At 48.2% G+C, this 26,314-nt stretch overlaps 1 protein-coding gene across 2 annotated transcripts in view; it reads right to left on the bottom strand.

Annotated features, from left to right (window-relative positions):
• LOC138468319 (exportin-5-like) overlaps positions 1-26,314 on the bottom strand; it is a 2,047,117-nt gene that overhangs the window by 495,424 nt on the left and 1,525,379 nt on the right. For both annotated transcript variants that reach the window (XM_069608821.1, XM_069608822.1), the window contains exon 26: positions 22,600-22,736. In XM_069608821.1, the coding sequence (XP_069464922.1) occupies positions 22,600-22,736 (137 nt within the window). The remainder of the gene's footprint in view (positions 1-22,599; positions 22,737-26,314) is intronic.

The following is a 26,314-nucleotide window of genomic DNA, read 5'->3' as shown; positions in this document are numbered from 1 at the left end:
CTTGTCCCAAACGCTTTCCAGCATAACCAATGAAAATTTGATCGTCCACTCTGACCCGGGGACATGCGCGAGACATAAAAGCTCAAACGCTCTCCTAGGATCAAGCCTATGGAGCCTCTCCTCTTCCTTACCAGGATGTGGAGGAGGATAGAACGCCGGAAGAACAACCTTCTGGCTCAAATGAAATTCCGAAACCACCTTCGGAAGAAAAGAAGGACGAACTCTAAGGACAACCCTGTCCTTGTGAAACACAGTGAAGGGTGGCTTAACTTAAAGTTCCTGTAACTCACTCTGCGAGCGGAAGTAACCGCAACCAAAAACACAGTTTTCAGAGTTAACAGCCTCAAAGGGCAAGAATGTAAAGGCTCAAACGGAGCACCCATAAGAAACTTAAGAACAAGGTTCAAATCCCAACCTGGCGTCAGAAAAGGTGACGGAGGGAACACATTAGTGAGCCCTTTCAAAAACTGCGAAATTAAAGGAATTTTAAAATAGGAACACTCTTCAGACGAGCGCTTAAATATGGACAGCGCCGCCAGGTAACCTTTAATGGTCCCACTTGCAAACCCCTGTGGGCCAAAGAAAGCAAAAAAGACAGAACCATGGGAATGTCACATTCAAAAGGATCCACATTCTGAACTCTGCACCAGTCGCAGAACTTTCTCCAACGGCAACGGTACAGAGACTTAGTTGCCGGCCACCTGGCCGAGAGCAACACCTCCATCACGTCTTCAGGGAGGTCCCAATCCTTATACCTCAACCTTTCAGATTCCAAGCGTGAAGATTGAGGGATCTGACCTCTGGATGGAGAACCTGACCCCCCCCCCTCCCGTGAGAGCAGATCGTCTCGGTAGGGAAGACGACATGGAGGGCAGATGGACAAGTCGAGAACGTCCGGGTACCACGTCCTCCGGGCCCATGCCGGAGCAATGAGGATCATCCGGGAACCGAACCTCCGTAACCTCCGCAGCACTTGCGGGATGACGGGGTCTGGAGGAAACGCGTACAGCAGTGGGAATGACCACTCCACCACGAACGCATCTCCTAAGGCTCCTTTTGGAGGAAATTCCCGCAAGCAAAACCTTTCGCACTTCCGGTTGACAATGGAGGCGAAGAGATCCACTTGAGGGGTCCCCCAAAGGGCGAAGATCTCCAGGAGAATCTCCTGAGCCATCTCCCACTCGTGAGAGATCGAACTCTGCCTGCTCAGAGCGTCCGCCGTCTCGTTGTCGTCTCCGGCCAGATGAACAGCCAAGATCGAAACTTCCTGCTGGATGGCCCAAAATTCGAGCTGCATCGCCTCCCTGCACAGCGGAAGCGGAAGTGACCCTGCCCCCCCCTTTTTGTTGAGGTCGTGCATGGCTGGAGGACTGAGACCACTGGAGCTTGAGTACCCACTGCAAAGATCTGCAAAGATCTCATCCGCAGACGAGGCTCTGGCACCAAAAGAATGCAGGATGCCATGAGGCCGAGCAGTCTCAAGAATTCGGACGCTAGGAGATTATGGGCAAGCTGAAACTTGTGCACCATCTGCTGAATGTGAAGAGCCCTCACCAGAGGAGGAAAACACTGCCCCAGGGACGTGTCGAGCACTGCTCCGATGTACTGGAGCCGCTGCGTCGGTGTCAAATGGGACTTCTTTAAATTGAGGGAGAAGCCCAGCCTGTGAAGGCAGTGGCAGGGGACGGACAGATGATCCAGGACTTGCTCGGGAGAGCTCCCCCTGATCAACCAACCGTCCAGGTAGAGGTAGACGTGAATCCCCCTTTCCTGAGATGCGCTGCCGCCACCACCATGAGTTTGGTGAAAAACCTCGAGGCGGAAGTCAATCCGAATGGCAGGACCAGTAACTGAAAGTGCGAGTCGCCAACCGCGAACCTCAGGTACTTCTTGTGCTTGGGATGGACTGGCACATGGAAGTAAGCATCCTTGAGGTCGAGAGACACCAACCAGTCCGGAAGTTGAAGGGCCTGGAGGACTTGAGAAAGAGTCACCATCTTGAACTTGTCCTTCCTGAGGAGTTTGTTCAAACCGCGCAAGTCCATGATGGGTCTCAATCCCCAGTCTTTCTTCGAAATCAAAAAATAAGGGGAATACCATCCCTTGTTCCTCTCCGCTATAGGCACCAGTTCTATGGCACCTTTCTCCTGCAGGGCTTGAATTTCCTGCGCAAGGAGCGGATCCGGACACTGCAAAGAGAGGTTCCCTGGTGGATTGTCATGAGGCCTCTGCTGAAAAGGAAGACAGTAGCCGTGGGTTATGATCTCTAGAACCCACACATCCGAAGTAATGGCTTGCCACTCTACAAGATGCTGCGCCAGCCTTCCCCCAACCGGCGAACCATGGGACCTGGCCTCATGACTGAGTGGTAGTGTTACGCTCACCTGACTCCCACGGAGGCGCAGGCCTGGTTTGGAGTGCTGTTGCCTCTTCTATGGTGAAGCGCAGGACTCGGAAGATGGACAGGACCGGACCCTCAAATCTGGCTTGTCTGACTCGCAGAAATATCCTTCTGTGTGTGAAAAGGGAGTATTAACAATCTGCGGGATAATGTGTAAGCCTCCCACTCCCTTCTCACCCTCCACGAAACCCTTCTGCGATTCCCCGTGAAGTCTCACCTTAGGGTCTGAAAGGACAAGCTCTCCATCCTGCTTCTGATGCAGGGGCGCGTTGTCATCCAGTTACTTCACTGGATCATGGATTGTAGAGAGTTCAAGTTTGCTTGACCTTCCCGGTAAAGTACTATGAGAATTCTGTTTAGAAGTATGAGCCCGAAATAATAATTGTCCGTTGTCTCTATTTCAGGTGCAGAACAAAGATTCCGAGATGAGCAATGGAACCGACGAAGGAAACTCAGGTGAGTTGTTTGATGAGAGGTTCCTTTAGTGTCCTTGCATTAATGCACTAATGCTTGTGTCTTTTTTCCCCATAGGGGCCGGGGTTCGGAAATGCCAGAGATATGGCACCGCCCCGAAGTGAGAGGTGCAGTTCCAGTAGATATCAGGTAAGTCTTTAATGAGCGTTCAGGTAATGTCTTAGCATTCGCTCACTAACGCTGATTTCTCTTTTTTCCCCTTAGGGGCCGGGGTCCGGAAATGCCAGGATGCGGCACCGACCCGAAATGAAGTGGGAATGACCCAACAGGTAAGTCTTATGATGGCAAATTAAGGTTTTCTTATTCTCTTCCCTAGCTCACCTTTGTTCTTGTCTTTTTCTCCCTAGGCGCTGAAATGTGGCTGCAGATCCAGATGGTCGCTGATGAACATGGAGGCGCCTAGTAAAGGTGAGTGGAATGCGGCGCTGCAGCGATCGATGCGATGCGCTTTTAAAATGAATGTCTTCCTTTTCAGGATCGTCGGCGAAATGTCTCCGGAATGTGGATTTAGCAGGTAAGGACTCTTCTTTCTCCTATTCTCTTCTCCCTTTGCAGGTGTTCCAGGATGCTGGCGGGCGTGGCAGAAGTCAGGATGCAGGAGCTGACACGGTGAGCGTCCAGCTGCTAGATGCAGAACAACGCGAAGCGTGAGTTGCTGCTTAGGCGTGGCTTAAATAGCCTTCGAAGTAGTTCCAGGTATGTATCCTTCCTCTCAGGTATGTATTCTTCCTCCGGCCACACCCGTGTGGTTAAGTAGTCCCCAAAGATAAAGTAGTCCCATTCAGGCCTCTAGATGGCCCGGATGTTGCAGCATGGTCTGCATCAGTTAAGTTTACACCAAGCACCTTTAAACACAAAGTCATCTTTTATGAGCCTGGCGCCTATGGCGCCAGGACTGTTGCCCAATATGAGCCTGGCGCCAAAGGCGCCAGGACTGAGTCCAAAGGGCCCCTACTTGGGGCTGCTGAGACTTCCCTCGGGGACATGATGTCTGCCTCTGGGGTAGCTGGGCCTGGTCTGGCTCCTTGGAGGTAGGCATCATGACAGGTAGCGGCTGCGGCGTTGCCTGAGGGCAAAGAGGCAACTGCCCGAGCGGCCTTGGCACCTCGAGTACCTTTGTTTCCACCTCTGGCACTCTTACGATGGCCTCTTTGACTGCTAGCTCCCCTCGCTTTACTGAAGGACAAGTAATAGCGAAAGGAACCACCCCTCCATTGCTGTTCCCTAGGACGAAAATGAAAAGGAGGAGGTTGGCGAACTGCAGCTACAAACGACTTTGCTGCAGCTTTGGAGGTCTGCAACCTCTCAAGGCTCTCGTCAGCCTTGCTGCCAAAAAGGTGTTCACCGTCAAAAGGCATGTTGAGGAGCCGGGACTGCACATCTGGACCAAACCCAGACTTCCGCAACCACGCAAACCTGCGCATTACGGTGCTCGCCGCCATGGACCGGCTGACACAATCCGCCAAGTCCAAACCCGACTGAACGGCCTCACACATAGCATCCTTAACCATAGCAAGAAAACCATCCCGTTCGTCCCCTTCGGGAATATGATCAGCCGCTAATGCAACACAGTTCCACAGAGTGTGTGTGAAACAAGACAAGGCACATATGGAATTGGCCGCCTGAAGCCCCGTACCCCCCGAAGAAAACACTTTCTTCGCCCAGCCGTCAAAACGTTTGTCGTCCCTATCCGGAGGGATGGTAGGATAAGACGCCTGCTTTGCCGGGGCCGTAGCCGCCTGCACCACCAAACTCTCCGGGGTGGGGTGCCTAGACAAGTAGCAGGGGTCGCTACTGGGTGGACGGTATTTTCGCAACAAAGACTTGCCCACTGCCGGGAGACTCTCCGGAGCAGTCCAAGCCGCCGCCACCCTTCTCTGCAGAGCCATATGAAAAGGCAAAACCGGGTCAGTGGATGGACCGAGATCAAGGATGTCCGTGAGATCATCCTGAACGAACTGCCCTGGGGGAGCTGACCAACCCAAGTACTCGGTAACCCAAGACCTAAGGCGCCGATATGAAGAATCGGCATGAGAGTCAGGCTCCGGCCGACAAAACTCCACCTCCGGAGAGGTGTCCAGTCCACTGGCATCATGCAGCGACTGCCTCAAGTCATCAAACTGGCTATGGCCCGAGATAAGGTCATCTGGAACCGTAACCGGAACCAGGCCGCCATCAGAGCCTTCATCACCCTCTGAAATGTACTCCAGGCGGGGAGAGGAAGACCTCTGTGGACCAAAGCAGTGCCAGACCTTAGTCATAGGCTTTCTAGAGGCAAACCCTGTGCCACGGGGCCCCTCCGACACCACCACCTCAAGAGGCGTCGAGGGCGCCGAACGAGTCGGCGCCAGCGTCGACAGAAAAGGCGTCGAGGGTGCCGAACGAGCCAGCGCCGGCGTCGACAGAAAAGGCGTCGACGTCGAGCGAATCAGCATCGACGTCAGCTGCAGCGCCGCCAGCCGGAGCTCCGAGCGTGTCTCTCGACAACCTAGGCGCCGACGGCGTCGACGACCCCCTCGGATGCAGAGCCTCGAGAGAAATCCTCGGCACCACAGGCGTCTACGTCTTCTTCGAAGACGGCACAGTATCACACGGTCTCGAGCGCGTCGGGCACGGGCATGGCGAGAACGGTACCCTTGTCCGAGCGGGACCTCTCCCGCGAGCCGTGCCGCCCACTTGAGCCCGAAGGCGTACGAGCGGTGTCTCTCGACCGGTGCCGAGCGACCCCACTCGGAGGCGCGGACGGACCGGTGCCCTGCGATTCCAGAATCGCTAGCATCTGCTTCCCGAAGGAAGCCCATTCCTCCGGTGTCGCTTGCATGGAGGGATAAGCGACCCACCGACGGGCGGAGACCTCGGAAGAGGACGGGGAAGGCGACCTATGCCGGCGCTTCGTGGAATGCCTCGAAGAGGCGGAGGAGTGGCGAGACCGACTCCTGGAAGGAGACCCACCGGACTTCCGACGATGACGCGGAGAGTCGCCCCTCGAGTCATCCGTCGAAAGCCCCGCAGACCTCGACTTCCGGGGCTTAGACACCCGGCCAACCCACAGCTTCTTCTTGCGTTCTCGCAAGGCCTTTGCAGTGAGCGACTGGCAGTCGACACAGTCGTCCGTATCGTGGGCCTCCCCGAGGCACCAGAGGCAGACGTCGTGCGAGTCTGTGACCGACATCTTGGACCCACAGTCCCCGCAGTTCTTGAAGGCCGGACGCGGGGTTGAAGACGAGAAAGACATTGCCACAAACAGGTCTTCACAACAAACCGAACAGGTTCAACGAACTGAGAATAGAAAACAGCAAACCCCAACGAGTTGAGGCGTACCGAGATTCACGAAGCGAACACGTTCGCGGAAAAAACAGAACTGAGGCTATGGGTGTCGTGCGTCCTACTTAACACATCGGATGACATCGGCCGTCGGAGGAGGTCCTCAGGGACGGCGCATCGACGTCATCGACGCAGGAAGCAGACGCCAAAGATTTTCCGAAGCAGCACAGCTGTGGACATTACCTGTCATAGATATGGAATACGTCGTAGGACCCAATCCCCTCAAACTATGCATATGCTGTACAGACCCTGAGCGTGTATTAGCATTTAAGATTTTAAAGTCCATTGCCAACCGATATGAACCATCTGGTTTGGGTACTGGAAGTAATGCTGTATTGGAGTGGCTTGCTTCTTATATCAAAACCCCTTGGTCTAATAACTGATCCACAATTACTTTCAAATGTGCGTTGATTGGATATTGTCTGAGGCTTTAGTGTTGTAAAAACAGGCATTTTATGCAGAGGGCAATCTATGTCAGGTCCCACGTGATTCTTGTATAACTGCTGCATCTAAAACAGCCCTCTACATTTTTGTCAACTTTATCTGAAAAGGCTGGTTTAATTACTTCCTCCCCCCTAGGGCTTTCCCTAACATACAGCCTGGGCCAATTGTGTTCTGCTAAAAGGCCATCTTGTGTTATATGTATATTAGCCTCTATCTACTTTGGATGTTCCCCTTCAAGTTGAATTGTAACTATATATACATTATTACACATTATTGTCCTCAACCATACATCCTGTGGGACTACTACTATCTACTTTTGATTAGTAGGAATGTGATGTAAAAGCTTCTTGGGCTTTTCCTTGAATATGGAGATTTGCGTACCAGTGTCCAATTGTACCACTAGCCAATCCCTTGGTTCTTTAGTCACTGGCATTATCCTGTGTGTCTAGTTTAGAGTTTGTACCATTGTTGTCATTGCCCACTCTCAAAGCTGAAGTTTGCCTCCTTGATTCTCCTCCCTCCTGGTGGGCCTCTGCTCGCCCTTGGGTGCTGAGCCCTGTTTCTTCTCTTTCTGTGAAGGAGAAGGATAGTCTGTACCTCTGTGGCTGCCTAAGATGTGCCCTATCCCTTAAGTGATAGGTACTCTGTTCACCATATCTGCCCTTAAATGGCCTTCTATCTCAACCAGCTTCCTGCCTGGGACTGGTACTATCTCTGTCTACAGATATTGTCTGGTGCCAGTATTACTAGTAGGTGGTGCTCTTTTAGAGTGCTTATGACCTAATTCCTTCCTTTGCCCTTCCCCAGAGGATCTACCCGGGTTATCTCTGCCTAGGGACCTGAAAGTAGCTGGCACAAAGTGATCAAATTAGAGTTTCTTTTCTTCATCAGTGGGCAATACTGCTAGGGGTCTGAGGACTTCTAGTCTCACTAACTCACCTATGAGGGGCATGAGTAGTCTGTCTATCATGCAATGATTGCGCCCAGCTTTTGCCAGTCATAAACTCATTGCTGCTTCTGCTAACTGGGAGTTCAATATCTCCCCCCAGAATGGAGGTAAGTGCAGTAATTGAAAGAATCGCAATGAAATGAAAGTACAACCAATTATATACTGAACCATCACAGTGTTCCATAGGTGGATTACAACCTGTTGGCATCATGATTGCTAATGCCCCCTGCCTCTGTTGAGGAGTAACCCGAGGGTAGGCTGCCACCAGCTGGCTCAACTTAGAGGCATACCATCTAGGGATGTCCTCAGGCCTTGTGGGGTAAGTGCCCAATAAGGCATCGAGGGTCTGGAATGGAAGTGTTCCTTCTCTATATTCTACAGCAGGAGCACAGTGACAAAATGCCTCATCAGAATGTCAGTGCTCCATGGGGCATATGGGTCATTTGCCCCCCCTTTTTGGGTGGAACCAAGGATGTGTTCTAAGGTTAACTCTTCCATAGCAAAAATACCATATCTAGCCCTTGTGGCAGGGAATGTCAAGCCCACTTGAAACCTGTTCTGGTCGTCTACCTGCTGCAAGGCTAATTCAGGATACCCATAGAGTGTGTATTGTTTTGATCTACATCTCTACAATTGTGTAAGGTCTCAAATACATCTCCTGGCTTGGTACCAGGTGTCTTCATATATTAGGACACTACTCATTTCTTGGTAAACAGAAGCGGCTTCTTGTGCCAGAGCTGCAATTTCTAACCTGCACCCTTAAACTATCTAGATATAATAAGACAGACGCTCTGTGCGTCTACCTATATTGATCCAGTAAGAGGTGTGCGCATGACACAAACTTACTTGTTTCATATATGTGATTGTATATGTGAACAGGGTTTCCCCTGGAAATCCGCCAGGCACTGCCACTGTATGGATGGTGTTAACATTCCTAACACCTCCCTTCCTGTAACTATCTGGTTACTGCACTGCAGCAGTTTACAGGTATAGGGACATCAACATCAACATGTGGGTTAGCCATTAATCATAGCTAGATACCTTGCTTGAAAAGACACCCTGCGTTTTACTAGAATGTGCTTTATGACATTTGTTCTACGCCCCCTGCTCTTCACTAGAGTGTATATTATTCGTTGTAACGCCAGGGCTGTAGCAACCCGTGTGGCTCCTCTTCAGTAGCTACGTGGGGAAAATATCAGGGTGTAGGAGAGGGTGAGCAATGTCCGCTCGTGGTCACCAAAGTGATGTTATTCTTATCACCCCCATCTCCAGAGCCCTACCCCCCAGGGGTGTATACAAGAGGATCCCCCCAGCAGTGGATATGGTAGGAATAGAGATAGGGAAGAGGATATAACCGTAACTGTGCATCAATAATGAGAGCAGGCAAACAACCTGTTATGGAGAATTCTATGTTAAGGCTAATTTCCCAAACCTAGTGAATCCCCCAGCAGCTTTGCTGGATTTTTGGGGTTTTTTCTTTTCTCCTGCTAAGAGTGAGACTCTTTCTCCCACTCTTAGACATGATTTGAGATATCCTTTGACTTTGTGATGTGTTTTATGGGCTATGGGGTCTTTTACTCCATAGGGTTTCATGTGGTTTTTGATAAGTGTGTTACACAGCACCCTCAGTGCAGTAACACAGGGGTGTCATAGTGACCCCCAAACATAGACTCCATACCCTGGGACTGACTACTGTCTCCCAGGGCATGTAAAGTCACCATTGACTTTACTAGTCTTAAATTGGAAACAGAACCAGTACAAACCATCATATTGTGGAAGTACTGGTAGGGGTAATTAGATTGCCCCTGGGTCTGTTTTTCGAGGTGGCACCGTGCAGTCCCCCCTCGTCGAGTTTCTGGCTGGTGGCAGTGGTTACCACGTGGAATATTCCTTAAGAATATTTACTATGGGATTTTCCCATTCATTATAAACGCACCACTTTTTGGTGCAATGTTAAAGATACCGCCGGGTTATTTATTTAATATTTATTCCCCGGTTGGGTCTTTTCGCCAGGACGGTTTTAAAATGGCGTTTGTGTTCGCCTCTGTAACTCCAACCCAGGTCGAGCCCTTTGTTCCACTTTTTGGCAGGCTTCTACACAGAAGCCTCCAAAAGTGGTGCCACTCTGTCTGGGTATACAGGATGTGTGGGAGGGTGGTTTAGGCACCCTGGACTGAGTTGCCTCAGCAACTCAAGTCGCACTCTTGTGTGATTGGCCCAGTGGTGAGCCGCCCGGCTCACCACTTAGCATGTTTGAGTGACAGCTAGGACTGATGAATGGGGGTTTTCTGCATAAAAGCAGGGCTTTGGGGACTGGGACCTCAGACGTCGCCACAGGACAAAAGAATCCGAAGAGGAAGAAGCTGAGCCGACCTGCAACGACGACACCACCGGTGGAGCCCTGCTGAACCGACTCACCACTACTTCCAACGACAGAGGAGATCTTCATCCTGAAGAGTCTTCTTCCTTTGATTGGTGGGGATAACCAGTTTGCCCACCTTTTGGCCTTCTCGGATCATCTTGTGGCCGCCTTGCCTGTGCCAAGCACCCCGTCAACCGGGATACCATGTTTTACCACTACCGCAAATAAAAGGGTCATACCTTTTAACCGGAGAACTCCGCGGCTGGTTTCTTCCCTGGCAGTGCAACGACCTTCAGCTTTCCTCCACGTCGAGACCTTCTTTTCCTCTGGACGACGCAGCGACTTGCATCCACTGCCAGGAACAACTGCCCCGCTGGAGGATTCTCTCCACTTTCAAGGTACTGTGTTTGCCTGGCCTCCCTCGCAACGGTCTGTGTGGGGTGTCTCGTAAATCCTCATCTTACCACTTGGGTTGGCCCTAGGCTGGCCAACTGAACTTTTCTGAGCTGAACCGATTGATTTTTAAACTCTCTGCAAGACTTTCCAAGCCTTTATACTGTGTGATCTTGGGCGCATTGGTGTTCTACTCTCTCCAAGAGGGAGCCTGGCCTCTGAACGTTTTGCTCACAAGTAGACTGACTTTCCTGCCATGCAGAGTGCTTCTAAAGTATTGTGTTATGTGCTGTTCCTAATTTCTGCCTTTTCACTCCCTTTTTCTTAACTTATTGGTGTTAACTAAGGCTTGTCTAATAAGGAATAAGGGATGTATATATATTAATAGTGACTGTTTTTGAACTTGCTTACAATAAAAGTGCTAGAGTGTTTCTACGTGTGTATTTAAATAAATAATTATATACTTGATACCAAAGCTCTGGTCAGTGTTTCCTTGTGCTACTGTATTTTGGTACCTATCTTGTATACTCTATATACTGTCTAACTCTTCTTGAGAGAAGTCTGGCTGCTCAAGCACAGCTACCAGGTAAATCTGGGCGGTACAGACTGCTACCAATTGGGTTTACTGCCAACACCTGTAGTCTTAAGCCTTTTGCAGTGGTCCCTAAGGGAAATGCACAGGTTTCTGCCTAACACACCCCCCTGCAGTGAATGGCTGCTACTCCATTAGCACAGAAGGGGTGTATTAATATCACATTCTTTTTGATTGATAGTCCACTGCTCAAACCTTCCAGTAACCCTTGCTGTGTATTAATAGACATGTACCATATAGAACACATCCATACATAATGCATTTAGATAGATGCCCATTCTTTAAAATCATGTTCAAATATGTCTCACAGAACACTCAGTAAGCAACACCCAATTAATGTTTCTTACGCTCTCATGTAAAAAAGTTAATCTTTTAATTATGAGAAATAAATGATAAAGAAACATTGCTATTATTATCGTCACTATGCACAACACACTTAAAATGCAAAGTAATTAATGAAAAAGCTGAAATCATTGTCAATGACTCTACATAGAATCAAGATTAAGGCTCATCAACCTTCTCCAAGAAGTCATAGTCACCTTAAAAACCAATTACCTGACTCACTAGGTCATGCTAGGCGACCTCACAAATCATGCTAGGCAATCTTCATAGAAGCACCCGCCTCAACAAACCATGATAGGCAACCGTACAGAAGCATATGTCTCAATCAATACCCTGTTACCTTTCTGAACAAGATATCAATGAAGAGTAAAAGGCCTCTCAGACTCACTAACTGTAGAAGGTAGAGAAGTGAGAGCTGTATAAGCCTGGATACCTGGGATGATTCAAAATTCAAGGAAACATGGAAACATACCAAAAATATTAAAAAGCCACTGATTTCTTCATCAAAAAAGCAGAAAAATGGGATTAAATGCTTTAATTATATGTCAATTGGGATTAATGGTGCCAGCATATAGCTAATCCATAGGTGGTGAGTTGACTTGTCACGGGGGGAGGAAAGCAAAATTATTCCCCACGCAGCTCCATCAAACTGAAAGCTGCTCAAAGGTCAATAGGCAGAGTCCTTAGGCCACTCAAAATGCCCCAAAACAGCCAAAAATCCAGTTTAGTGGCTTAAAATCCAGCAAGGAAAAAGGAGTTTCTTGACCCCCCCCCTTATGGAAGGCCTCTGCTTCTCCTTCCTCCAGCCGTTCATCTACCCCCTTGTCTGTCTTTCTGCCAGCTCCCCTGCTGAACAAATGCGGCTAGTGCTTAAAGCATGTCTTATTTAAACTATTTAGGCTCCCCCTGTTAATGACTAACAGCCAAAAGCTGTATAAAACAAATGGTCTGCTTAGGTCATCCCTACCAGTCAGCAGCTAAAACATGTTGAGGGAGGTCTGTAGTCTTTCCGCGGTTTTGTAGTTCCTTCATATTGCTATCTCTTGTTTATTATTTATCATTTGGCGCTCAGCTCAAATTAGCCTTGAGAGCAGTTAACAGCTTTTCTTTTAAAGAAAAGGACTGTAGCGTTTCACCCTCAATGTCGCTGGCGCTCGTCCCAGTTCCTCACAAAGAACACTGCTATAATATAATTTTAACTGTGCTAAGGCAGATCTCGCAGCTCGCATTTTACTAAATATCAGCCTGCATTGCATTTGTATTTGCATCGAGGCTGGGCTTATGGGTGAAATGAAGAAATTACTTACTGTAATCTTATTTCTATGGATTCTTCTCCCGCAGATTGCTCATCAGATAGATATCCATTCCAGTGTCAGCTGCACGGAAAACCTTTTAATATGGGGCGCAGTACACCTCGAGTCGGCCATCAATCCATATAGATACATCGGTTGTCTGCTCCGGACCGGATGTCGGTCGTCGTACATATACTGCGTCCTACGCCCCTGTACCTAAGTTTCCTCAAAACCCCTCATCCCCCATTCCGAGCTCAGTCGCATGACAGGAAAAATGAAAATCTAACCTGTTTTGTGTGTATAAGGAGCGGAACGGCAGAAGAATGCAGCACCCAACAAAGAAATGAACGGTAGCCCACAAAACAAGAGCCCACCTCCTTATCCCAATAGAGAAGTATCTATTGACTGCAGGCACTCTCATAGTGGGGTAGGATGGGAGGGTAATTATGAATCTGCGGGAGAATAATCCATAGAAAGATCATTACAGTAAGTAATTTCTCCTTCAATGGATTGCTTTTCTCCTGCAGATTCCACATCAGATAGACTCACCAAGCAGTATCCATGATGGAGGCGGAATGAAAGTCTCTAAAAGGAAGGCATTTTGCAAAACCACTCTCCCAAATCGAGCATCAGCTCCAATGGCCACATCCAGACAGTAGTGTTCAGTAAAGGTATGCAGCAAATGTCCCTCGCCGGTACTCCTCTTTGCAAGGCCAAAGGGGCAGCCACCTGTCGAACGGAGAGGGCTCCGATGCCCGGAGGTAGGTCCTTCCCTGCATTGTGGTAGCATTTGGAAATACAAAGCTTGATTCATCGCAAGATGGTCTGCTTCAAAACAGACAAACCTTCTTTAGCCATGGAGAAGGCTACACACAGCTAGTCCACCTTCCGAAGCTCCGCCGTCCTGGCAACATAGAAACTTAGAAGGGTGCAGTGGCGGGTAAAAAAACAGGAAAGTCAATGGCCAGGAAAGTCAGTGAAATAACGATAAAGGGGACAGGTGGAAACGTATTTACAAGGCCCTTCTCATGAATTGGGCCATAACCGGGATCGTAAAGAAAGAATCCAGAGATCTTTTGAACACAGATAAAACCACCAAGTATTCTTTGACTGTAGTAACCTGAAGGCCAGACGGGCCAGTGACACAAGGAACTCCATCACTAGATTGGTGGGGAAAGAGATGGGGTCAATCTTGTGTTGCCCTACACAACGCCTCAAATCTCCACCTGCACGCATACAGTGATCTTGTTGACCGTCTATGTGAAGCCAGTAGCACCTCAAGTACCTCCTCGGAGAGGTCCCAGTCAGACCTCATCCTCTCAAAAGCCATGCATGTAGGTTGAGCGATTCAGAGTCCAGCTAGAACACCCAACAGACTGGAGCACCGACCAACGACACAACAAGAGAGGTGGACAGATGGTCAAGTCCAGAAGCTCAGAGTACCATGTTCTCCTCCCCCAATCCGGGGCGATGAAGATCAGGGTTGCTCGAAACCTCCCCAATCTCCTGAGAACCCATGGAATGACAGGAATTGAAAGAAAGGCGTAGTGGAGAGCGAAGATCAACCCCATCAGAAACGCATCCCCCAGTGTGCCCATCTTGGGAATTCCCTCGGGCAAAACTGTCAGCACTTCCTGTTGGAATCTGTGGCAAACAGATCCACCGCTGGGGTACCCCAGTGAGCGAAGACCACCTTAAGGACTTCCTGGCACACTTCCCGCTCGTGTGAGACTGTGCTCTGCCTGCTCAGAGCATCCGCTAATCTGTTCTCAATCCCTGCCAGATGTATTGCTGAGACCGAGATCTGATTCTCCAAAAGCCAAATCCACAGCTGCATCGCCTCTCTGGAAAGGGGAAGGGAGCGGACCCCACCCCTGCTTGTTCAGGTAGTGCACGGCCACCGTACTGTCCACCATAATCAGGACATGCTTCCCTTTCAGAGAGGCCGCAAATGCCTTCAGGGCCAACCTGATGGCTCGAAGCTCTAGCCTGTTGATGTGCCATTGGGCCTCCAACGTGGACCAAAGGCTGCTCACCTGTAAATCCGCGCCCCAACCTTTCAAGGATGCATCCATGACTACCCTGGCCTGGGGCCACAGAGGCTAGAAAGGTTCCCCCGCCAAAGAGAGATTGTTGGCCCCCGATCTGGACACTTTGAAGATGTCCTTTAAAGTACTGAGATTCTCGGATCACTGACCTTGCAAGAGCCATTGCAGAGACTGCATCTGCAGTCTAGCCTCTGGTACCAGAAAAATGCAGGCGGCCATAAGACCTAAGAGGCGGAGGAAGGAGTCCGCTGGCAAGGTATTGTGGCCCTGAAACAGCTGAACCATCTGACGCTGGCAACCCTCTCTTCTGGAGGAAAAGACTTCCCCACCCCAGTGTCCAAGACTTCAATAAAATGGAGTCTCTGTGCTGTTGTCGTATGGGACTTCTGCAAGTTCAGGGAGAAGCCCAGCATGTGGGGAAGCGAGCAGGCGACCTCAAGATGGGATAAAATCTGCTCTGTTGACCCACCACCCCCTCGGATTAGCCAGTCCTGTTAAGTGAACACATGGACACCGGACCCCCTGATTTGAGCCACAACTACAGCAATGAGCTTGGTGAAGACCCTCGGGCCAAGGGCACCCCAATGGGGAGCATCTTGAACTGGTATTGCTTGTCCCCTATGAGGAACCGCAGAAATTTCCTGTGCTTCTGACGGACATGCATCCTGAGGATCGATCTACACCAGTCAGTCCTGAAGCTTGAGGGCGTGGAGAAGTTCGCTCAATGTCACTATCTTGAACTTGTCCTTTCTAAGGAACTTGTTCAAGGCCCTGAGGTCCAAGATGGTACAGAGTCCTCTCCTCTTCTTGGGTACCGGGAAAACCAGCCCGATACTCTCTGCCCAGCGTAATCTCCTGCCATTGGGCCCAGTGCTCGCCTATCCGTCCTCCAACCAGGGAATTATGGGGGGAGAAATCAAAGCGGGTTCAAGGGCGAAGGCACCCCCGCTGAGGCTGCCGCTGTCTGCTGGATCGTGGAGGCTCCCCTGTCCATTCTGGAGCAAGGGAAACACCTCTGCTACTGTCTGGGTTGCGAGAGAGGAGCCTTCCTGCCAAAAGGGACATAACGTCCAGTAGCCTCCAACCTTTGAAGCGAAGTTAAGGGTAGGTTTGGCCGGCTGTTCAACAGCTAGGCCTAGCAACTTGGTGGCCAGCTTCGACTACTTAAATTTCTCTAAGGACTCGTCGGCCTTGGGGCCGAGGAGGTTCTCGTCATTAAAGGCAATGTCCAGTAGCTTGGTTCTGGACATTTGACAAGAACCCAGTGTGAGGGGCTCAGAAATGTGAGGCGGACAACTTTGTAAAGAGTTTTCAACTTTAGCCATTTTATTAAATAATCCGGTCAGATAAACGTCTCACTATCCCTACCCTGACGAGGATTTCCCTGCCTAAAAAACTAAAGGGAACACTCTAACCAAGGGATAGCTAACCCTCACACTTAAATAATCAAAGCAAAATAGAAATGTATGCCAATTCAATTCAACAAGATTGTATAACATAGGACCTGGTTCACAATATGATCAATGTCTCGTCACTGGGCAAACTTCCCTTCCCCAGATCACAATGAAGGTTTTACCACAGTTCAAAGGAAAAAAATAAGGAAGTCCAGTTTAACACAAAGTTCCAAAACAGTTCTTATGTTCTTGTATTCAAGTTCAGAAAGTTCTGCTGCTTCAATGAAGTGCCTTGAGAAAGTCAAACTCTCACTTCACTTGGAATAAGACCTGTCTCACATTTGTAGTAAATAATTTGGTCGATTTTGGTTAGCCACAAATTTTAAACTGCAAAAATAATTGTTACTTTTCTTCAACCAGCTTTCACAATTCTTCCCCAAATGTAAGAACTGAACATGTTGTATTCTATTAGTAGCACTCTTCAGCACTTGCGCCTTCTACTACCTGGCTTGTTCTTTCACCAGGTTTCTTCTGGGCAATCACTTCTTGCCCTATGGGTGAACTTGCCTGTCCATCTACTTCTTCAACACCAAGAACAGGAAAGTGCTTCAATGGTAACTTCCAAATTAGAAAAACAACTTCAATAGTCTTCTTTGATGTCAAAATATTAGCAGCTTTCAGGGAATAGAACATTCACATTGACCCATATTAGGAATGTTCTCCAAACGATGCTCGTCTCCCTCTGGATAGCTCATTCCAGAAGGGCAGCCGGTTTGCCACCTTTATTTCCCTTCTGCATCAATAATAAAATAGTCATCAGGATAAAGTATTTTCCTGCTTCTGCCTTGACCATGGCAATGTGGGTTTAAATCAGGAATCATTTTCAGAAGCTACTCGCAAGTGGTGTATTCACCAGGTAAGCTGCTTTTCCTCTGTGCTCGCTGACCTCCAGTAGTCTTGGCTTTTCTCGACCTGACTAACAGGTCCTTTTAGTCTGCCCTTGCCGCTGTAACCTCTTGTACTCCTGAGAGGCTCCGGTGCGACCCAGCCACCTGACACCTCTAGGCATTCTCTGCAACACCTGCTTCCCACTGTACAAACTGCACAACGCACTTTCTGGGGTAAAGCATTCTTTCACGCTTCTCGTTGCGCAAATTATGCAAGGGGGATAAAAAGAGGTACCGACACTCTCAGGACCCACAGTGGTCCCGGCATCTTCTTGCTCCTCCAGCCTAACCTCAAACTGTAAAGGCCCACACAGCATATATTGCTTCTCCTGCATCTCTGGCCTCTCTATAGCCTGCACCTGAGGGGGCCATTTAAGCCTCTCAGACTCCCTCAGGTGTGGGTCATTTAGTTTAAATAGCTGACCACTACAGCTTTGTTGCTCTAGATCCCTCTTTCACGTCCCAGTACTGAGGAGATTATAGAAAGTCCCAAATAGCAGAATTAGTTTTCTTAACTGGTTTCCTACTTAGACTTTGATCTCTCGTTTGAATAACCTTTATTATGGGTATATCATGCGAATCAGTCATCAGACTGGTTGGTAAAGAGAAATATATGTTTTTAGATGAAATGCTGTTAACAGTCACAAACATTCTTCCATTACACTTTGAGAAAGATGTCCGTTTTATTCATAAAGGGTTTCGGACTAATTTCACCCACACTAAGATGGTTAACCCGTGCAACAGAAGGGTTATGGTGGCAAAAACTCATTAAATATTGTGCAAGTGGAAAAATGTCCTTAGAAGGCAAATACTGTGTCTCATCCCCTGGATTCCTCTCACCTCCTTGAGCCTTTTCTCCTCTCGGGAGATCCTCCTGCAGAGCATCACCCCCAAGGTTGGGAGCAGGAAGTGTCTGCCTTTCAATGGCCACCTGGGAGGAGACTTTAGGCAAGGATTCAGTGAGGCATCCGTAGGATTCATCACACCAGATGCATCCCAGCAAGCCTGCCTCCTTAAAGACAGTTGCCAACCCCACGGGGGTCGCAGTCCACAACGTTGAGCCCTGTCTGCAATGACTGCTGGGCTACCTCCTTGTCATCTACCAGTTTCTGAAAGTCCTCTTGCATCTCTACTTCGAGAATATACTGAGCGGCTTCACCAATAGAAGACACCAAACCAAACAAGTACTTGGCAAATCCACAAGAGGTGTAACCGCTTTCAGAGCCATGCTGCCGGAAGAAAAGATCTTCTTCGCTAAAGCGCCAACTTTTTTCCCCTCCCTCTGTGTCGAGAGAATTGAAGTGGATATGACTGATCTGGTACTGACAGACCACCTACACTACTAACACCTCCGGAGTCAGTGGGTGGAGCGATAAGGTGGATCTCCCTTGCTGGCTGTTAAGCAGAATCATATGCAGTACCCATTGGGAACACTACACACAATTAAGACTACAAGTGACAGTACAATTTCACCTTTGGTACATGCCTGTACTACACAGTTATAGTGGTAGCAGTAGCGGAGCAGCCAGACTTATCTCAAGAGTAAGTGAACAGTACAAATAGTTACACAAAGGACAGCAATTACTATGGTTCAGGCAAACACTGACTCAAGGTTGCTAAGTAAAAGAATATATATTTATTTACTCAACAGTTGTGTAACATTTCACTAGTCTAAGCAAGGTCAAAATCACAATCATAAATACACCACACCACTTCCCTTAAATTCCAGACATTTTAAGCTCACAAAATGAAGTTGGAGCAAAATGGCACTCCAGCAATTTAAAAAGGGAGGGAAAGACCAAGTTATCAGAAATTAGGCAAAACCAACAGGTAAGTATTCTGAGCAGTTGAACAAGAGAGACTACAGTGAGGCGATCAGCTAGAAAAGGCTTAGGGCCAAAGTCAATAGGTCAAAAGTCTTTTGCTCAAGATCACACAGTTCAGGGTAGATTGCGGTAAAGTTTGTGGCACAGATTCCGGATAAGGTTGGTTGGTAGAAAAGTTAGTTCAAAGAGAAGAGAAGGACAAGCCCTCGGATCGGAGAAAGATTACAAACACTTTCACCGCAGCTGAGCGAAACACACAACCGGATTTGCACAGTACCCTGAAACGGAGAGGGGGCTGCAGCTGAGGCAGACGTTCCTGGTAGTTCCTGCAGGCTCATGGTTTCTGAAGCGACTGCCTGAGTGATCAGAAGCAGGAAGACTGGAGGGTCCTGTACTACCCAGGGAAGAAACCAGCACCAGCGCCAAACAACAAATAAAAGGTGCGCTCCTTAAAACCCAAGCAGGGTCCGACCTTCCTGGCTATCCGGCCCACTGTAGCTCTGTACAGCGAATTCGACCAGAGGAAGGGTCCTGGCTTGTAGTTTAGGCAAACTGGTTGGTCCCACCAACTCAAGGGAAGAAGGTTCCTGGAGGATCTTCTCTGTCGTCGGATTTGGACCTGCACCAGGGCTTCACCGGGCGGTTCAGTCGTTGTAGGGGTCCTCCTCTTCCAGTTCCTCGTTGGTTCTTTCGCTCCAGTGGCGACTCTGCCTTTCCAGTCCCAGATACCTGCTTTTTATGCAGTTTTCACCCATCCATGCAGCCTGGCTGTCAATCACACAGCAGGGTGGCTGGCCTGGCAAGGCCAGTCCCCTTAGCCAATCAGACAAGAGTGTGACTTGGGTTTCCAAGGGAACCCGTGGCAGGGGTCCGAAGATCCGTCCCTCACATCCTGCCTACCTAGACTATCAGGCGCCTTAAGGAGGGCTTCTGTGCAGAAGCCTGCGAAAAGACAGCGAACAAAGGAGTCATCCCTGGTTTGGCGCGCAGAGAAAAACACGAGAAAGACTTTAACAAAAAGAAATGGCAACAAAACATAGCTAGAGCCAAAATAAAACATATATGGTCAAGCGGGTTTCATGTTCGAGGCCAATATAATAGCCTAAAACATTACCACGTTATGTAAGATAACCGCGGAAGAAAAGTTAGGGTAGATACCAATGCCACCAGCCAAGTCTTAATGTTAAGGGAGCAAAACAAGGCTCCAAGAGGAACAGACAAAAAGGGATAAGAGTTAACCCTTTCCAATACTCCATCTAAGAAGGGGTGTACTGTGTCTGTGGTTTTAAAGTGACTATATAAAGTTAATGGCAACTTTACCTGTTTCTGGGGGACAGTAGTCAGCCCCAGAAAAATTGAGTCAGTTGGAAGTCTCAAAGACAACCCTGTGTCACTGCACTGAAGGTGCTGTGTAACAAACACAAAAAGTGGTGCACATGGAGTAGGTGAGCCTCCAGTGCCCAAGATCACACAGAGTAGAAATACACATAGCAAAACACATGTAAGAGTGGGAAAAAAAGCTCATACTCTTACCAGGTGAAAGAAATGAATCCTAGAAATCCAGCAAAGCTGCTGGGATACTCTTTAGGGAAGGCAAATCAACCATTTATGAGAATTCTCCTTAACACCGGCCTGTACCTCTTGGCGAAGTCTAAGTTAACCGGGGGTGTGGTTCACGGCCTCTGCCGCAAGGTGGCGATGGGGTCAGCAATAGCTGCATTAAATGGTATGGCGTTCTCAGTAGAAGGTCCTTCGTCCAGGATATCTGTAAGGTCAAAGCCTGACAAAGGCTTGGCTGGAGCCCTCCAACCATAGGTATCTATCAGCCTATCCACCAGAGCACAATATTTAGTGTTTGCATGGCAGTAAGGGTGGGCCTGCTGCGTCTCCACGTCCAGTGATGTGTAGTCCACTGGTGTCATGAAGGCCCTTAGCCAGGGGGACCAAATCTGGCTGGTCGTTAAGTAATCTGCCCCTCCAGCCCCTGCATAAGCAGTGTTGAAGCCGCTCAACATTTGGTAGTCATCGCCGAAAATATCGGTAATGGTGCCGAAGAACTCAGTCCTCAATTTACCGCTCGACTGCAGTAAACTGTTTTGCACCGATCAGCGCTGAAAGGTGCTTCGACGCTAGGGGTGCACTGGCTGATATCGGCGCAGGTGACGCACTAGTGAGTATCGACACAAAGTGCGGCCCAACTTTTCTTTGCCCCAGCCGGACAGCTCTACCGACATCGATGACATTCTAACAGGGGTCACTTTGGGGCATTTGTTCCTTAAAAGCCACCCACTCAGCCCTGGATGTCGGCACCGCTGACAACTTACCACGGTCATCCGATGAGTCGGACAGATTTCTGTGCAGATGGCGTCACGTTTTCTAATGGGAGGAAGAGGCAGAAACGTGACTCCGGGAGTGCAACCTCTTCTTGGTTTTCTTTCGTTGTCTATCCTTCTCAGGAGTAAGCCCCTCCGTCTTGGGTTCTGACGACAAGATGGTCGACCGCGCCAGTGCTTTCAAAGTAGGACGGTACACTGCTCATCCCTCAGTGACCTTCGCTGTCGGGACCGGCACTGAGGGACCACACGCAAAGGTTGTGCAGATCTGTAATGGACATCTAAGTACTGCAGTACCTGCATCGGTTGAAACCGGATACCTTGGGAGCGGACATAAGAAACCGTATTGAAAATAATTAAGAATTTATCAAATCTAAAAGCCGTCTCGTAAGAGAATGTTCCTCGAGTAGCGTGCTGAGCGTGTGGAAAAACGGAACTGAGGTACAGGGGCATAGTGATGCAGTATATGTACGACGACCAACATCACATCTGGAGACAACAACTGATGTATCGAGGCAAGACGGATCGACGGCCGAGTCAAGGTGCACTATGTCCCCTGTCGAAAGGTTTTCTGAGCGGAGTAATCTGCGGGAGAAAAGCAATCCATTGAAATGTTGCTTTAAGCTTGACTGCCCTGTTTAGACATGAAATGACATGTCATCTCTGAGACAACCAAAGAGGGTGCTGGTTCAATGGAATCTCAGATCAGAATTCCCAGTCCCCGGGAGTAGAGTCAATGCACTAGGCCAATGTTCATCTGGTCACCGCACTAAAGAAAACCTTAGCATGTTCAGTAACCTATAGTCCCAACATTTGTAAGTGATCTGTGAGGCCCAAGATACATAGCAGACGACCCTAACAACGTATCCAAGAGAGTTAGCAATATGGATTTCTATTGCATGCTTTGCTAGAGTGTCTCAAGGTCACTTCAATTATACTTTATTCCCTTGAGGGACAGAAGGCTCGTCAAGACTCATAAGCTTTTTGAGAACGAACATGTAGACTGGTCTTCAGACAAGTGTTCACCTTACAGAGACAAAAACATCCAGTCAAAAGTAGCACCCTCGTTGTTCACACTGATTGCACTGGAATCTAACTTTCTGTGCAATTTCAACTGGGCATGAATACATTTAATGTGACTGCACAAGGAGAGCGTGAATGACCTCAGAACATATGTTTTGAGAGGATCTGCACAAGACATCTCTAGATCTCAAAATAGTAAAATGAAGTATCTGCATATATGCGCTGTTAGAGGAAGGATAAGAAACAGGAGAGGAATATTAAACTGGATATTGTTTTGTTTCCACTTGGGCTTTAAATCTCAAATCAAAACGGCCATTTCTTAATCAAGGTTCTAAAACTGGCAAGCAAAGATTGGACTGAGATGTAAAGACAGGAGGAATTGATTGCTTGAAATATTACATGACAAACTCTAAGAATGTTATAAAAACTCTGCCACACACTGATAAAAAGGATATTGAGCATTGTGTTCAGCTTGTAGGTCGGGATGTGTTCCAGGTTTATTAAGGCAGAGTTAAGAAGTTGAAAAACCAGGTGATCCAATTTGTAGAACTGTTCCTTCAAAGCCCGTGCAGCATAGCCCAAAATACTGAAACTACAAGAAGGAAAATGGTAAGGTAGTTGGCACTAAAGTAATTCTAAGCATTATCCACAGTCATATATTGTGATAGGTGAATGATAAAGGACAAGCATAATTAAACTAGCCAATCGCATATTCTGCCAATTACACATTAACCTTAAAGCTCAATATTCTAAGCTTTTAAAGAACAGGCAGAGTTGAACGAACACATTTCTTAGTTTTCGTAAGGTTCTTTCCAATGGAAAAGAAGGGGATGTGGAGAGTAGGTGAAAGGGGGGTGGAGAGCCCTCCTAACCTGGGGTAGGCGGCCTAACAGGACATACTCCAGTGTTTGAATCGATGTCTAAACTTTGGACTAGAGTACAGATGTTTAGGAGGCCCCCTTAGTTGTAGTGAACAAGGAGAAACTTCTGTGGGTTTAGCCAAACCAATCACGGTAGCATGAGGGAGGACAAGGCTAAATCTCAGGAGAGGTAAGTGGGGTCAAGGGTCCCCGATAAGTCCACACAGTTAAACACCAAGGAGTACACTTCAGAGTATTTTTGATACTTACTGTCTGTTTATTATAGGCCCAGAAAACACTATGAAACATGACTAATAGCAGGTAATAATATCACACAATACTAAACACTATAAAACATATACACAATCACAGTTGCTCAGTGCATAATAATCAATTCACCCCCCACAATACCTAAAAGGGAAGGTAAGTAATTAGATTTAGCACAAACAGTTGTGAGGGGTAAGTCATGCGAGGCGGACAAGTATTGTATTTTTCTTAGAATTGGGCATTTTATTAAAAGAAAATGCAAATAAATCCTTGCTACACCTACTCTATCAGGGGGCTCCCTACCTAGTCTAAGGACTAAGTGAATCACTCCTAACCGAAACAAACGGGCCCTCACACTCAACAGCAAAATATGTAAAGTAAGTAATCAACAACATAAATGAGTGAATAACAAACAACCAGTAATTGGGATGACCTTCACCTGTCCTGGGTAAATCCCTTCCCCAGGATTGTTTAGAGTCAATTTCCCTAAAAGTAAAATCTTGAACCAGTTCTGCTAAGTTCCAAATGAAACAAAAGCTCACCAAACAAAAATCCACTGATAACAGTTCAACTTTCTGTTAAAAAGTTCACCTTTAAATTCAAGCCAAAAAAACAGCACCAATGTTAATCCTGGATATCCTCTTTCCAATATTGTTTTGCCGCAGTTCAAAGAATAAATGAATAATCTCTTCAACAACTGTCTTTGGTATAATCGTCAGGATGCTTTTTCTTAGGGTGTTGCTTTCCTCTTGACAACCACTCTTCTACTACTGTTATTGTGGAAACAGACTCATTAACTCCACAGTATGCTACTACTTCAACCACCTTTAATGTAACATCCCCTGACAGAATTATACACAACCACAGTTCGGGTACTTCTGCTTCAACTTTGTACTTTGATTGTTAGTCAATTTAAAGACAAGATTCTTCGACCTCCACAGGTAGGCAAGGCACTCTTCGTTCCTATGCTATAAGATAACGGCAGCCTCTTTGCCTCTTCTATCTCTCTTACTGCCACCAGTATAATCTACCTTTGACTCCAAACTGCCTTTCTCTCAGCTTCAACGGCCTCAGCATGACAGATTATTGACAATCGTCTTACAAGCACCCAGTTCCATTCACACCTTCTTGGCTCCAGTAGCTACCTTATAGCTGTATTGCCACACTTGCAGCTTGGGATAACAATGGCACACTTGTATCAGAGGACACTTGACCTTTAACAACTTTAACAACCTCAGAATTCAGGTGGATAGATTTCAACAGTGCTGGTTGCTCTATGTAAAGGGTCTGCCTCCTGGCTTGGGTAATGATTGTTCTTCTCATAAGTTCAATAACTTCTACATTTACTAAATACGTGTTCTTGATGTTACAAGGTTCAATCTTCAAAAGAGAATCAGATTTAGGTACACGTGACCACTCTTTAAGGAATTAATAGTTACTCACCATAGCGACTAACATACTCTTAGTCCATAGTCCCCTTTCCTCCATACTGTATGAGTGTCCCTTGCGAGGAACGGGGGACGGAAACTTTTTCACCAGAACAATCTTCTTCCCCTTTAAATTTAGAGGTGCCGGAGGCGCGGCCTTGGGAGCATGCGCTCGCTGGACTCCACCCACCGGCGCCACGCCTCTGTCCCTATTGAAGCATCGATAATATACAACATTGCCTAATGACACCAGTATTATTAGGGGGGAGGATGGTGGGACGTATGGAAGAAAGGGCACTATGCACTAAGAGTATGTTAGTCACTACGGTGAGTACCTATTAATTACTCTTAACGTCCCGTCCCCTTTGCTCCATACTGTACGGGCAATTACAACTGAATGTAGCCCTATGGTGCAAAGGAGATCCTCCTTCAGCAAACAGGTTTCTCCGAACCGCCTGCCCGAAAGCCGCGTCTGACCTACAGGCGATGTCCAGACAGTAGTGCTTGCAAAAAGCAGAGGGGGGGGCCCAGGTGGCCGCCCTGCTGATGACTTGTCACGGAACATGCTGTTCGAACGCAATGGCCGTGGCTTTGGCTCTGACTGCATTGGCATGCAAATTAGCCGGAACTGGCCTGCGCTGCCCCTCATAGGCCTCCTTGATGGCCGTCACCATCCACCTTGCGATGAAGGCCTTGGATGCTTGATAACCTGGCCTTGAACCACCAAAGGTGGAGAAAAGGGCATCCAACTTGCGGAACTCCTTGGTCCTGTCCAGGTAGTACTTCAGAGCACATCTGAAATCCAGACGATGCAAAACCCTCTGAGGCTCATCCGTGGGGTCAGCGAAGAAGGTAGGTAAGACTATCTCCTCAATCCAGTGGAAGGAGGATGAGACCTTGGGTAAGAACGCAGGATGCGTCCGGAGGACCATCTTATCCTTGTGAAAAGTGATGTAGGGCTCTGATGCCACAAGAGCCTGGATATCGCTGACTCTGCGAGCTAAGGTGAGACCCACGAGCAGAGCTGTTTTTAGGGTGAACAGCCTGAAGTCCGCGGACGCCATTGGCTCGAATGGTTTGTGCCCCAATGCGCCCAGTACTACATTGAGGTCCCACACGGGGCCAGGCCTCTTTATAGGCGGGTAGAGTCTGTGGAGTCCGCCAGATGTCGCTTGAACACCGGGTTAGAGGAGTAAAAAAGACCCTCCTCCGAATTCGTGTAGGCACCTATGGCTGCCAAGTAAGTGCAGCATGTGTCGACCTGCACTCCGGAGTGGGTGAGGTGTGCCGAAAAGGAGAGAACATCATCCAATGAGCACTTAAGAGGGTCAATCTCCTTAGGGTTGGTCCAATGATAGAATGTAGACCATTTGCTCTTATACTGGCTCCTGGTAGCTTTGCTTCTGGCGTCCTGTGTGACCTCCAGGTTAGCCTGTAGTTAGGTTCAAGTGTTTCAGAGTGACCTGCTCAGGAACCACGCTGTGAGGACTAGTTGGTGAGGAGCAGGGTGGATTACCCCGCCCCGCTGCTGGATCAAGAGTGAAGCTGGGCCCACCGCTAGGTGAATGGGAGACCTGTCCGATAGGCTGAGCAGCTCAGAGAACCACAGTCTTGCC

Source organism: Ambystoma mexicanum, chromosome 4q (assembly GCF_040938575.1).
Source record: "Ambystoma mexicanum isolate Mex_15411 chromosome 4q, UKY_AmexF1_1, whole genome shotgun sequence".
NCBI lineage: Eukaryota > Metazoa > Chordata > Amphibia > Caudata > Ambystomatidae > Ambystoma > Ambystoma mexicanum.
Note: the sequence above shows the minus strand (reverse complement) of the source record. Positions and strands in the feature narration are given on the sequence as shown.